Raw genomic sequence first — 15,250 nt, 5'->3', positions numbered from 1 at the left:
TATTTTGGTCTCACTGGCCTGCAGCTTTGCCTCCATGATCCCTGTTGCTACCACTAGATTAGTCTGGCTGGCCTGCAGCCTGGTCTCCATGGCCCTCATCTTCTCCTGCATGGCCCCTAACTCACTCAGTAGGAGCTCACAGGTGCTGAGCTGACAGACCAGTGGTGCAGTCTGGGAACTGTAGTTCTGAATGTCATAACCATTCTCTGTCCAGTCTCCAGCATCAGAAGGAATGTCTGTATCCAGCACTGCTGCAACAGCAGGTTCAGACACCCAGATGAGAAGCACCACCAGCAGACATAGATGATCCTTCATGTTCAGGCTCAAAGGCACGTTTGGTTCTCTCTGATCAGTGTGTCCACTGATATAACCCTTTAGTGAATCATTAAGTGTTAATGATATGTTGGTCACTTCCCCTTTATCACACTTTTTAAAAAGACAGCTGACACAACTGGGCAAGATAAACATTGCACTCATGTGTATATTATTGCCTTCAGCTTTGGATGAAAACAAATGCACTGGGTTTTCCCCTGCTCAGGATAGAACATTTGTGTCTACTGTTTCTTTTTTATTATTATTCATGAAGAAGCAGTGTTAACATTAGAGAGGCTTTATAAATCATTCGCATTGTTGGCATTGCATTTCAGATGTGGCAGCAGTATGTGCACTCTTTGTTATCTCTATAGCACACACTGAACTTTTGCTTTCTTGCTGTATTTCACTTAATTTACTCAGACTCGCATAACATTTCTTTTTTCACCACGGCTATCCTGATGGTTTCTCTTTTTGAGCACTCGATATCTATGTCAATAAACAACTGTGTTGTTATTTAAGTTTTATCCAGGGGGTATTCCATCATTCTCGCTAATAAAGGCGGCGCTTAAAGTATAAAGCTCTATAAACATGGTAAACACGGTGGGGGAAAAAATATATATTTTCCTTTACAAAAGGTTGATATTACCAACCTTGGCACATATCAGCCACTTGCAAGGTACTAACATCGATACATTTTTAACAAAGGAATCACTAGTTAGTGCTGATTAGAAACCCACTAAAGATAGTGTCTTGATTAATACCATCCCAGACCCAGGTATTGCTATGAAGAATAACGTACACCTGTTCTCCCACTTCCATCTGCACAGTGACACCATTAGATCCATTATCTGTCCCACTGTTAACCCGAGCATGGGAAGCAGTTGCTAGCATCTGACCATTCTTTTTTAAGCTAAGGCGTCCATCGTTTCCCGTTGAGGCATGATAATAAATGCTGAAAAAATACATTCCTCTCACTGGTGCAGTAAATATACCTAAAATGAGAAAAACAGAAATATGGTGTGTTAAAAACCTTTCATCACACACACACACACACACACACACACACACACACACACACACACACACTCAGAGAGTAAGAGAGAGAGAGAGAGAGAAATTAGAGAAATAGAGAGAAATTATGAAACAATATAAAGAAGCCTAATTGGAATATTGGAAAGAAGAAACAAAAAATCAAAGTACTGCACATTACAATGTTATCTGGCCCTAACAGAGAATATAAATGAGCAGAATATCTCTATACTGTCAGAGATAGAAAACAGAGACTGACCCTAACCAAGTACAGGCTAAGTGACCACAAATCGGAAATCGAAAAAGGAAGACACAAAAAAATCATGGCACAGAGAACACAGAATATGTGGTCACTGCACGACAGGTGAGGTCGAGACAGCGATGCACTTCTTCTTACAATGTGTGCATCCTCCAACAACACAAGAAGCCTTTTCTTCAATAAATTAAAATTAAAAAAATCTCAAATTTAATGAACTCAATTACATATCAAAATTCCTATGTATACTGTATATCTCCTACTTTTGCAGCTCATGTGTATATAAATGAGTGTGTGTGTGTGAGTTTGCTTTTGTGTATAAGTGTGTGTGTGTGTGTGTGTGTGTGTGTGTGTGTGTGTGTGTGTACAGTATATGTGTGTGTGTGTACGTGTGTGTGTGTGTGTGTGTGTGTGTGTGTGTTAGTGTGACAGTATCATTTTTAACTAGAAAAGCACTCAGAGAGCGCAGACCTCCGCTAAGCGAAAACACAACTGCCTCCTGGATCCAGACAGTGTTACGGATCACTCGTTTCTTCCTTGGGAAAAATTAATCGATATCCATCCATAACTTTTTGAGCTATCTTGCGAACAAACAAACAAACAAAAAAACAGACAGACAGGCAGACAAACAAACAAACAAACCCTGATAAAAACATAAACTCCTTGGTGGAGGTAATAACTAGCAACCCTTCGCTGAATAGCACCATTTGCAGGCCGATTGGTGTACAGTCCCTAAATGTAAAATACCATAAACATTCGGTCATCCTCAGTGCCCTGGTTCAGGTATTTATTTAGGAAAAACTTTTTTGGGATTTCGGGGGGCCAGCGCGGTGTCGAAGTGGCCCCCGGAGACCAAGCAATTTTTTTCCGTAAAAGTCTACTGGGGTTACATGCCCACCAGTTTAATGTGCCCTATATGAAAATTCAATTGAGAGAAAGAGAGAGAGAGAGAGAGAAACAAAACAGTTTACCTGTAGCTGGGTTGTACACATTACCAATGTTGGTGATGACATTTTTATACACTAGGGTTTTCTCAACATTATATGGTCCTGTATGCCCATGATGTCCCACAGAGGCAGAAAAAGCCACGACTATAAAGGACAGCGAGAAGAAGCAAGTCAAGTCTTTTTCACATTCTAATATCTCAGTTCTATCCTCAGTTATTTGACATACTTTTAGGACAAATTATTATTGCAAAATCATTTTACAATTAATAGCTAATCATTAAACTATCACTCGTTGTTATTATAGTTTTTACCGATTCACATTAATCTGACACAGCTGTGGTTGAACAGAACAGAAGGTCTCCCATCTCACCTCTGTTTTCTTTCTTTAGTTCTTCAATCTCATGCTTGTATGCTTGCAGCTTTGCCTCCATGATTCCTGTTTTCTCCTCAGTAGCCATTAGCTTGCTCTTGAGGGACACCAGCTCCTGTGCGCTGCTCTCGCTAGCCTCCAGCTTGGCCTCCATAGTCCTCATCTTCTCCTGCATGGCCCCCAGCTCTCTCAGCAGGAGCTCACAGGTGCTGAGCTGACAGGCCCCTGATGCAGTCTGGGTACTGTAGTTCTGAATCTCATTATCATTCTCTGTCCAGTCTCCAACTTCATGTGTTGTGTCTGTATTGAGCACTGCTGCAGCAGCAGACTCAGACACCCAGCAGGAGAGCAGAATCAGCAGAGAAAGACGTCCCATCATTTTCAGGATCCAATGCATGTTTGATTCTACAGTATCTGTCTGTTTGTGCAGATATAAATACACATTTGTTAATCATTAAACTGAGCATTAGCCAATCTAATTGTAATAACACCTTTTATCATATCATTAGGAGGAAGACTTGCGGAAAGCTTTGATTTTTATGAAAAGCTTACATATTAACCGTATTTTACAACGTTTTGGTGAAACTGAACTGGGGCGAAACAGGGTGGTGGAACCAAGCTTGTTCAACCTTCACTTAATCAAGACATGTTATAAAAATCACGTGTATTGATAAAGATTGTAAAAGAAACAGCTCTACTTCAATAGGGTTAAAGTCATGCCAGGAAATAAGGAATTAGGCTACAAGACTGGAGGTGATACATTGACCGATAATTCTGCATATCTCAGGTGGTATGAAGGGTGGAGTTGAGCAGTGTTGCATGTGGAAGAATGACATCCATTTCCAGACTAAGGTGGTCTTGAATGAATGAATGAATGATTTTATTTGACATTCTCAGTTCTTACATATAAAATAAATACATGATTCAGTTATTTAGTATACCATACCACATACTTAATCTAAAAAAAAAAAACAGAGAGTCAGGATAACACAATAAAGCTTAAAAGCTTATTTCCATTGTGGTCCTTTGATGTTGTGGCAGCAGATGTAAAAATGACAAGAATGGCACTGTGGCATTACTAAAACTGTAAAAAAACAAACAACACTTACATTAACAGTATTCTTCAGCTATACATATTCTAAGTGCAAGCCCTACACTACCTGATCTCTAAGCCATGTTTTCGTAGAACGTTTAAATCCATCCAAGCTACTGCTTACCTTAATGTTACCTGGTAACTTATTCCACAGACTAGTCGCAACATATAAAAAGGAGTTCTTCCCTACTTTTGATTTCACTCTTGGAGGAACAAAATCTGTGGAACTCCCCCTAGTGGAGTAGTTATGAACGTCCCTCACTCTACTGAAGAAATTATTTAAATATTTAGGGACATCTCCATGTACAATCTTGTATACCATGCTCAACTCAATTTGAGAGACTCTATCCTCCACCCTCAGCCATCCCAGCCTCTCAAAATGATGACGATCAAGGTGAGTTCTTGGGGGCAGATCTAGAATGGTCCTGACTAATTTATTTTGTGAGGTCTGGAGTTTATTCTTGAGATACTTAGTGAGGCCATTATACCAGGAGCAACAGGCATAATCATAGTAGGGCTGAATTATAGCGCCTGCTAAGGTCAGCATAGCCTTCTTATTTAAATACTTGGAAATTCTGGCCAGAAAACGCACTCGTTGATTTATTTTAGTAATTACTTTCTGGGCTTGTCCAGCTCCAGACAACTGGCTATCCAGTACACACCCAAGATAGGTGACTGAATCCTTAGCAATAAGTACAGAGTCACCAGCTAATATTTCAAAACCTGGGTTTTTGTTTAACTTAATTCTTGACCCAAACAAGATGGACTCTGTTTTTCCTAAATGCAGAGATAATCTATTAAACGATAGCCAATGGCTGACTTCTAAAAGCTCAACACTTAAGGTTGATTCCACAGTGCGTTTGTCCTTATGTGAAAACACTAGTGCGGAATCATCAGCAAATAAAAACAGTTCACATGAACAAACTGATTTAAGATCATTAATATATAAAAGAAAAAGAAGAGGACCTAAAACACTCCCCTGCGGGACTCCACATTGCACAGTTTGTGGCTGGGATAAATTACCCCCAACATCCACCACTTGCTTCCTTTCCCTCAGATATGAGTCAAACCATTTAACTGCTATGTTGTTAAAACCAATCTTGTTTGATAATGACAGATTTGGGGCAGATAAGATTGAGTTCTGTTTAGTCAGTTTAGTCAGTGTTTTATTTGAGGAATTTTAAATACATTTCAAATCAAATTAATCTAATGTTTATGACATGAATGCAGGCTGTGACAACAAGGGGGAGAGAAAGTAACATTGGATTGTGAACTGACATACATTTGCATGTCATCGGCATAACAGAGAAAGAGGACACCATGGCGGTGGATGCTTTTAGAAAAAGCAGCTTGTATGAAGAATGAGCACTACTGTATTTGTGTCACAAGCTGAGAGGGGAGAAATCATCAAAGTTGTTGCAGATGGTATTGCTGTGTACAGAGAGAATATCTGATCAGGACAGGGGAATGTAGAGATTGTCAATGAGGTTGATTGCATGTGTGATGGAAGGGAAAGACAGTCAGGTCCTTATTGGTTAGGTAAAGGTATGCTGAAGTTGAAATTCAATTGTGGTCAGAAATGGCCAGATCTGAGGACTGTTCTATAAAGCGAGTTAAGGCAGCTCCGGTATGCAACTATTGGCCTACTATTTTAGAATAGTAGGCCACTAGTTGTACAATTGCTAGATGTAGGCTACCGCATAGCGGTATATGACTGCCGCTCAGTTCTGCACATTCTCTCCACAAAAATAAAACCAGTGGAAGTTTGCCATTTTTAGCAACACTAATCTATTAAAGCCACAAGCTATAAACCTCAACAACTTGAAGATAAGCCTAAACTCTTGCTCATGACAGCAGAGTTGACACCAGAGTTCCCTTAAACACAATAACTACCTCTCCTCACCATCTGTTTGTATATCCAACGTAGAAGCCTTGTAGATCATTAAGTATTATTTTAAGGTTATGTTATTGTAAGCTTTTATGGAGCTCCAGGATCATCAAGGATATGATATGATGGTTATACATTTACTTGTGTTTTTCCTGACACCATTCTGGTGTGCATTCTGTGTTTACAGCCATCTGTGACCTAGATTATAGACTGATGTGACATGGGTCATTCCTGGGATGTGAAGATTTATCTTAGTGGATAACAATGTTATTTGCTGTTCTCAGTGTTGAGTGTGTCAAAACATGTAATTTTTTAAAGAGGGGTGAGTAAAACACAACTAAATATGCTGTCACAATTTACATAATCAGTTATGAGGATATAACATGAAGAATAACACAGACCTGTTCTTCCACTAAGTAGTTTAAGGAAGTACAATATTGTTTATCACTTTTCATAGAGAAGAGTCACAAAGTGTTCAGGTAGCAGAGAGTAAAACAAAGGTAGGTCCATTTGATGCTCCACTGTTAAGAAGCAAAATGGTCGAGGAGACCTGAGGAGCAGGAAATATACTCACACACCACACATCGAGGGAAGCGGCCTCAACTTTTATTTTGTTCTAATGGTGAAGCTACTGGGAGACTCACAATACAGGAGAACAAGCTCAGTCAGACACACATCAGACATTAACATGTCACCTTAACACAAAGACCCGAGGGCCTGAAACATGGCTACCTCTCCTTTCTGTGCTCAGGTTCCACAGGATTGACATACAGTATAGGGATGCCAAGTAATATCTTTTAAGGTGCCCAGTGCCATTGAGATATGTTAGAGAGCACACATCCTTGTGGGGAAGCCGGTTGATGAACAGACAGAAAGAGACTGCCATTCACTTGCACTTTCTGTGCCCTGCTTGTTATAAAGTTAAGGATCCAGCCCACCAAGTTATTGCTCAGGTCACGCTGTTTAAGCAGCCTTGTGATTAAAATATCAGGTTGGGTTGTGTTAAAAGCAGAGGAAAATGCAATAAATAAAAGACTGGAATGGGAACCATTTTTTCCCAAATGCTTCAAAATGTGATGTGAAGTGATTGTGACATCCTCCAACCCCCTACGGGGGTATAACCAAACTGCATTGGCTCAAATGGATGCTCAGTTTTCCTTAAGAGTTCGGCAGCAAGGCTAAGTCAATGCGGGGACTCTGAAATGGGCGAGACCTATCAGGTGACATAAAATTGAATAAATCAATCACTTGCAACCACTGTTAAATTCTGATCTATATTATCTATATTTTATTAACTATAACTTCAGCCTGACTCTGCCTACTCTATGCATCTGACTTCCCTCTGGCCACAGTGGGCATGCACTGTTGCCAAAATGTGCTGTCAAACTCACACCCAATGTGTACTTTCATTGTCTCACAAAAACTGATCAAAACAAAGGCAAAAACAAGGCAAAAACAACAGGGCAATTGCTCTGTCGCTTGTTTGGGGTTTAATGGTTTTAAACTGGAGTTGGGAGTTTGAGTTTAAAACCGTGTTAAACTCCAAATTAGCGACAGAGCAATTGCCCCAACAGGTCTAGATCATAAAGAGTGTCAAAGCCAGCGCTATTGCCATATAGTAGGCATATGTGTCATATCTCCAGTTCAAAACATTAATGAATCGTGTCGGGGTCCGGTTCGCCCTGTCGGTCCTTATTTTCCCGATAATGACCAGCGTTCTACATTATCCCTTACATAAACACTTTGATTACTCCTGGCATCTGCTCCTGTTTTCTTTTCAAGTGACCAGATATTTACCTCTGCCAAGTAGGTTATGTTTTCATCAGGGTTTGTTTGTCCGTCTGTGCTTTGTCTTTGTCTTTAATATTCATCATATTAATAAACAGTTTGCGATGTATATAATTATTTTCAAACATTAACACCATATTCTGACAAACACCACATTCTGACTCAAGATGCATAAAAACATACTGTACTGTACCTACATACATACACATCACAAATGGGTGACCAGAAAGCCAGTGAACACAGTATTTTGGTAATGTCCATCCCAAACCCACGTTCCAGCAGTAAGTTGGACATAGACCTGATCCCCAACCTCCAGCTGCAATGCAACGCCATTAGATCCGTTCTCATTTGCAGAACTGTTCTCTTGGCCATTGTGTGCGGTTGAGGCTATGAGTTCACTATTCTTGTATAAGATAATTGCTGTCCCTTTCTGTTGGCCAGCATGATAGCAGAAGTAGAAATAGTAAATTCCTCTGACTGGGGCAAGAAATATTCCTAAAAGATAAAAGATATTGGAGCAACATAAACACATGAGTAATTCATATTTACAAATAGTGTATCCTTTACAACAACACAATACACAATTCATCCTGGCTTGTAAATTCAGCAATATGTGTCCGTTTCACTACAAAAATGCATGTACACAATATACTGCACACATTTACTTTTATTATTATAATGCTTTTCAAATTCTGCCAAATCCCATAACTATAACCATAATCATAACCATAACCAATTTACCTGTAGCTGGATTATAGCCATTGCCTATATTGGTGAGCACATTCTTGTATTCTATAGTTGTGCTTACATCATATGGGCCAATGTGTCCATGACCTCCGATAAAGGCGGAGAATGATACCTTCCCTGGGGGGTGGGAGGATAAATGTATTTATGTATTTCTGAAGAAAGTATGAGTAAGTGCCGTACAGGCAATGGAAACAGGTTTTACTTCAAACTCACCGGCAGCACCTGTCTTTAACTGTTCAATCTCCCTCCCATTTTCCTGCAGCTCACTCTCCATGGTCGCAGCTTTGTCCTCGCTGGCCTCCAGCCTGGCCTCCATGGCCCTCATCTTCTCCTGCATGGCCCCCAGCTCTCTCAGCAGGAGCTCACAAGTGCTGAGCTGACAGACCAGTGGTACAGTATGGGTATAGTTCTGAGTCTCATTACCATTCTCTGTCCAGTCTCCAGCTTCAGATGTTGTGTCTGTATTGAGCACTGCTGCAGCAGCAGACTCAGACACCCAGCAGGAGAGCAGAATCAGCAGACAGAGACGTTCCATCATTTTGTGGAAAACACAATAACTGTACCTTTCCTCAACATCCAGTTATATATCTAACATCTAACAGACTTCAGTAGATAATTAAGGGTTATTTTATGGTATCCCCTGTGTTGCTGTAAGCTTTTATGAAGATTCATCCAGGAAATAGTTAAACATTTACTTGTTTTCTGGCACGTTCAGTTCTGTGTTCTGTTCATAGTTGTTTGTGGTTTAGGATTTAAGACTGGCCTGTGGGTCACTCCAGTGGTGTAAATTAGACAACTTTTTCTTTCTCAGCATATAACAATATTGTTTGTTGTACTCAGTGTGGACTAGAAGAAAACAGATTCACACAACACACATTGAGGGAAGCAGCCTTGACTTTTATTCTATTCTAATGGTGAAGCTACTAGGAGACATACTCACAACATACAAGTTCAGACAGACGTCAGGCATCAACATGTCACCTTAACACAGAGACCCGAGGGCCTGAAACATGGCTACCTCTCTTTTCTGTGCTCAGGTTCCAGAGGCTTGGCAAAGTATAGGGACACCTTGTAATATGTCTGTTAAGGTGCTTAGTGGCTCTGAGACATGAGGTCAATCATTTTATGGCATAAGATTGGCAATGAGAACTACTTTGGACTTTTCATCAACACATTTCCAGTAAAGTCAAATAGTAAATATGTTATTCATTCCAGTCCAGTTAAAAAATTAACCAGTGAACTAGAAACAATCATAAACATCTTTATCTTGCTGTATTAGGCTGTCTACAATGATATTTAGTCAAATATATCAAACTCTGGGCACATACAGTACACCCTTCTTTTTTGAATATGGTTATGGTGACAATGGTTATGGTTATGGTTCAATATCATGTGGTCACCTGACTGGTGCATACAGTAGCTGCACTCATATTTATTACCTTCAGCTAAACCATGAAGGACAACGTTGAAGCAAACAAAGTCAGCAGCACATTCTGAAGATGATGTCACTTCAAGACAATTCAAACTTTACAGTGAAGAGGAGTGTTAAAACACTAAAAGTGTGTGCAATTTAGTGCTGCTGTTAATATGAATATGATACAAACAAACAAACAAACAAACAAACAAACAAACAAACAAAAACAAATGTAAACTCAACATCATACGTGAACCCATTTTTGGCATTTCATGCCTGGATAGCTATGAAGAGTATTCTTAAAACATGAGAAATATTTCCACTTGTCAATGTAAACTCCTGACAGTTCTATGACAAAAAAAAACAAAACAGGTTTATAGTATGATTAAGCCAATAATAATGATTTATAGCTATTTCTGTTACACATCCCTTGTTTACATTCATGCGCTACACTTACATCCCTATAGCATCCTCAAAAGGCCAAGAGACCAATTAACAAAAATGTATGCAGGTGTATGTGCACTTTTTTGCATCCCGCACAACCCCCCAAAGAAATGGCCAATATGTTAACCACGTGGATGATTCAGAGGCTGAAGGCCTCAACCTTTGGGATGAAGGTGATGATGTCACTGAGCTCATCCAGGCTGTCCTGCAGCTGGGCAGCTGTCTCCCTGATCTGCAGGACGAACCTCATGGTCTCCGACTTCACCTCCGGCTTGGCCTCCCCTGCCGCACCGGGCTGCAGCTCAGTCATGGAGTCGGCCTCTCGTAGCTCCACGGTGTCCGTGTCCGTGAGCTCCATAGCGCCCCCAGTGTCACCAGCGTATTAGCACACTAAATTGAATAGGCTCTGTGTGGAACAATCAACGTTCGAACCGGAAAACAGAATTCAGAACTTCCGCTTTTCACTTCCGCACATTGCAACGCTAGTTACCCGCAGCGGTAGGTGATCTCCTCTGAAGTAACTGTGAAATTGGGCTAATTATAGTACAATTCTGATTTTTGACTAAAACGTTCCTGTATTTGTCTTCATTAAAATGTCACGATGATTAATAAATCAAAACCGGCAACATCCGCTCAGCAGTTTTAATGCTGAGATGCTGTGTCTGGGGATGATGGGGCCTTGAGTCTGCCAGATCGATATGGGTCCGAAACATTATGCGTGATAATTTCGTGATACGAAGACACTCTACGGTCTGCAGTCGGCATTTTATGTCGGGAGATATAACTGAAGGGGCCGACGCTGTTTGAAACCCGTGTTGTTCGCCTGAAAACAACTTCAGCCTGTCGGTCGCTCGGCAAAGCGTATGGCAGAGGACACAGCGGCAAGGGGAGGACGAGGAGCTGATCGATGCCAGCGTGTCTTTGAGGTGTCACGACTATCCTGAACCTTCAGTTTTGGATCTGGCATGCGAGAAAATTTCAGCACATCAGCAGGCCATCAGCTACAGAAGCGACTGGAGGAGTTGTCGTTACTAGAAAGTTCCAAGAGCTCCGATGAGGACATTTATACCAGGTAGGAAAAAAGTTATACATTTAGGCTGCTTCAGTTCAGAGTCAATTCTGCTCCTCCTTCTGTGTGTGCTTTTTATGTTACACTTGTTTATCATTTGGCTGCCAATTTCTAATTTCAGACAAAGGCAGACATTATTTGTTGACTGTTTAAAAAACATATTAATATGAGGGCAGTGATGGGCAAGTTACCAGCTGCTCTATATTAAATGAAGCTTAACTACACAAAAGCTACCTAAAGACTAAATGTTGAAGTTATACATTTCACTAAAGTAGTTTGTTACATCAGAAGATACTTTTTAATTTCCAAACCAATAAAGTAAACCAGCTTCATGACAAGTAAGTGTATGGCAATAAAATAGCCAACATAACTCAGCATAAAATAAGTAACTTAATTGCCTTGATGTACACATGCTATAACACATGTTCAGTTCAAAAACAATATCCAAAATCAATTTGAGAAAAACAGGCTGCACATAGTAGTGACAGGAAGGTAAAGCATACTGAGAGGAGTGTGCATATGTGGCCTACTGAGAAAGTGTGTATAGGCTTTGTTGCCCAAATTAGATTTGCCCATTTCTTAAGTTTGCAGGATAAACTGTAAGCTAACTTTTTACTGTAACTCAAGCTCTTAACTCTAACACTTCTAAGTACTTTATTGTTTCGACAGCCAATTTCATAGACATTGCTTAACAAAACCCCACAATAGACTACCAACATCTTTGCCAACACAATTCCGTTGCTTCATCTCTGTCATGGAAAATTTGTTTGTCTTTCAAAATTATAAAGAATATAGCTTAAATGATTGATGTATGGTTGGTCAGAAGGAAGCGTTGAGCTCCACAAATGCACCACATGAAAAAAAAAACAGCTAAGCTATTGAAAAGCTATCTGCTTCAGAAAATCTACCACCAAGCTACTGAAAAAATGTAGTTAAGCTAGTGTCTTCGCTACAAGTAGTGAAGCTACTGCCCCTCACTGTATCTGGGTCCTAGCCAGCTAGGTCATCTGTCACCAACTTGGGTGTTAAAATGGACCCACAACTCACTTTTGACACCCACATCAAACATCTCTGCAAGACTTCATTTTACCACCTCAAGAACATTGCCAAACTTCGTCCAACTCTCACCCTGGGCGATGCAGAGAAGCTCATCCACGCCTTTGTTTCCTCCAGGCTGGACTATTGCAATGCACTCCTCATTGGGATCTCTGGCAAGAGCATCCAGAGACTTCAATACATCCAGAACAGTGCTGCCAGGATCCTGATGAGGGTGCGCAAGCATGAACATATCACCCCCATTCTGAAAAGTCTCCACTGGCTCCCGGTTAATTTCAGAATAGAGTATAAGATCTCACTCCTCACCCACCAGTGCATATATGGACATGCTCCCCTCTACCTACAGGAACTCCTCACCTCTGTTATCCATTTGCATTATAATTTTGTAGCACTTTGAGATTGTCCATAATATAAAGTGCAATACAAAGAAAATGTATTATTATTATTATTAGCCCAGATATTAAGCAATAGAGAATGGATGTTTTCAATATAGACATCCATCCCCCCCCCCCCCCCCCCCCCCCACACACACACACACACACACACACACACACACACACACACTTCCACGTAGGACTGTAAACCGCTTCTCAAAGAAGATGCTGATACTGAAGCACAAATGTAATGCATGTGACATGCACTACTTCATGGGAGACATTTTGAAAAGTTGATTGCAATTCCGCTGCTTATGCTGTATGGATACAATCCAACGTGGTCTTACAATGCAATTTGATCTTTTTCACAGATTTGCCAGCTACCGCCATTTTCATGCATTTTGCCTCCAGATTGAACCTGCTACAAGGAGAATTGTCCGTTTTGGACAGTCAGCGACATCCACAATTCTGGATACGACTGTTGACCCACTGCGTAGACCAGTAGGCATCTGATTGTCTGTGTTTTTATGTTGTGAAAATAAAAGAAAATGACAAGAATTTGAAAATTGAATTGAATGTGTTCGGATGTACTGTACTGCTGTTACAAACACTTTTGTCTTGTACAATGTCCGGGGTTCCCACTCTTAAGTCAAATGTAAAATTCCATGACATTTCCTTGACAAAACCCCTGAATTTCCATTTTGTTAAGTTACTACACTATATTGCCAAAAGTATTCGCTCACCTGTCTTGACACTCATCTCTATTTTACCAACACACAACATGCCTCAAGTGCGTGTCACTAGGTCAGTCTCCATGGCCCTCCACCCAGTGCCCTCATGCAATAATGGCTTTGGGCAGAGATCCTTCATACACACTACCAGAGTCTGGAATGACATTCCTCAACACATTAGAGAATTACAATCCATCACACAATTCAAAAAACACTATAAACTACTACTCCTCAAGACATACACTTGCAAACACTGACCTCTAAACTACTGTCTTTGTTAAGTCTGATGTCTATGTTTGCCTTTTGTTGTATGTAAATGTGATGTATGATGTGCTTTGTCCCTGTTACTTGTTATATGTAATGCAGAACAGGAACCTGCTGGAAATCAGCTTCTCACTGGGTCAGGCCCGTTTTAAACTGTAACTCTGTTACTTTTAATACTTTCCTGTATAATAAACATGAAATGAAAATGAAATGAAATTACTCACATTTGAACTTCAGTCACATCCCATCTTTAATCTGTAGAGTTTATGATGACGTCGGTCCACCCTCTGCAGCTATAACAGCTTCAACTCTTCTGGGAAGACTTTCCACAAGGTTTAGGAGTGTGTGTATGGGATTTGATGTTCTATTGGGTTGAGGTCAGGACTCTGTCCTGTCCAGTCAAGTTCATCTACACCAAACTCTGTCTATAATGTTATAGCTGCAAAGAGTGGACCGATGTCATAATAAACCCTACGGATTAAGGATGGGATGTGACTGAAGTTCATATGAGAGTCAAGACAGGTGAGCGAATACTTTTGGCAATATAGTATAATGAAAGGCACAATATACCAACCAATGATTTCAGAGCAGTCATGTAGCGTTCAAGATCCTTTTACTCTTTTAAAGCGGGAGATGAATAAATGGGCATTGAATAAACAAAGTTGAGCTACTCAAACAAACTGTAAAGTTAATAACCAAATATACACCATACACAAATTCTGTGTGGAAATATTTGTATTAATGTATTTTGGCAAGTGAATTTGAAACTGCTACAACACAATTCAGCAATGAGCTGTTTGAAAGAGCAGTGTGATTACACACTGCTGTGCCAGCTTTGCACGAACACTGTCTGGAGGTCATGACGACAGGTTCTGAATCACGAAGCACTATCTGTGTAGAAAACACAAAGAGACCATTGGACAAACATTCACACTGATGTATCCTTTGCAGTGAAGTTTGTTACTTAAACAGTAGTCTGAACAGACCACTAAATTAAAAATGGGTCTAGTAAGGTTGCTGGAGCAAGTTTGTTGACAAGGGGGTTCCTACAAATCTACTAGCCTACAATAACTGCAACAGACTGCGAAATTGAACAGAATACCCAAACCCATCCCTAAACATTAGCCTACTCAAGCTGTGTGGTTTTTCATTCTTCTGCATGACCTGTGTGAATTGTGCACCCCATATGTTGAAAATATGAATACAAGTGTTTTGATTCGTTTGTGCACGATTGTGCAGGCAAAATAAACATTTGTGCACAAACGTTTTTAAGGATATTAGCCTAAACTTTAACTTCGTGACCTGGGGTCACTCGCCAGCAATAACGCTAATAACACAAGAAACAGTGCACAAATGTTCACACGAGTTTCAGCATGGACTTGTGACAAGCTGCTTTACACTGACAGTGCATGTCAATATGTCTTAGTTTGAGACTGGTGGACAAGATACAGCATTCATTCATTCA

General features: G+C 40.3%; 2 protein-coding genes across 2 annotated transcripts; both read right to left on the bottom strand.

Annotated features, from left to right (window-relative positions):
• Nucleotides 1-1,026: 1,026 nt before the first annotated feature.
• LOC134059565 (uncharacterized) lies at nt 1,027-3,314 on the bottom strand. The gene is made up of 3 exons (XM_062516009.1): nt 2,918-3,314; nt 2,572-2,691; nt 1,027-1,307 (listed from the first exon to the last, which is right to left on the bottom strand). Exons 1-3 carry the CDS (start codon nt 3,312-3,314, stop codon nt 1,027-1,029), a joined length of 798 nt encoding a protein of 265 aa, XP_062371993.1.
• Nucleotides 3,315-7,675: 4,361 nt separating this feature from the next.
• LOC134060127 (complement C1q-like protein 4) lies at nt 7,676-8,969 on the bottom strand. The gene is made up of 3 exons (XM_062516738.1): nt 8,647-8,969; nt 8,428-8,550; nt 7,676-8,181 (listed from the first exon to the last, which is right to left on the bottom strand). The coding sequence occupies exons 1-3, from the start codon at nt 8,966-8,968 to the stop codon at nt 7,895-7,897; spliced, it is 732 nt and encodes a 243-aa protein (XP_062372722.1). The 5' UTR covers nt 8,969; the 3' UTR covers nt 7,676-7,894.
• Nucleotides 8,970-15,250: the final 6,281 nt, after the last annotated feature.

Source organism: Sardina pilchardus, chromosome 16 (genome assembly GCF_963854185.1).
Source record: "Sardina pilchardus chromosome 16, fSarPil1.1, whole genome shotgun sequence".
NCBI lineage: Eukaryota > Metazoa > Chordata > Actinopteri > Clupeiformes > Clupeidae > Sardina > Sardina pilchardus.
The sequence above is the reverse complement of the archived record's forward strand: the minus strand, read 5'-3'. Positions and strand labels throughout refer to the sequence as shown.

Coding starts and splice junctions, on each gene's coding strand:
- LOC134059565 (XM_062516009.1), bottom strand. CDS start 3,314: ATGCATTGGATCCTGAAAATGATGGGACGTCTTTCTCTGCTGATTCTG. Junction 2,692..2,917: donor ACTAAAGAAAGAAAACAGAG/GTGAGATGGGAG, acceptor TGTCCTTTATAG/TCGTGGCTTTTTCTGCCTCT. Junction 1,308..2,571: donor TGTGTACAACCCAGCTACAG/GTAAACTGTTTT, acceptor TTCTCATTTTAG/GTATATTTACTGCACCAGTG.
- LOC134060127 (XM_062516738.1), bottom strand. CDS start 8,968: ATGGAACGTCTCTGTCTGCTGATTCTGCTCTCCTGCTGGGTGTCTGAG. Junction 8,551..8,646: donor GTTAAAGACAGGTGCTGCCG/GTGAGTTTGAAG, acceptor CCCACCCCCCAG/GGAAGGTATCATTCTCCGCC. Junction 8,182..8,427: donor TGGCTATAATCCAGCTACAG/GTAAATTGGTTA, acceptor TTTATCTTTTAG/GAATATTTCTTGCCCCAGTC.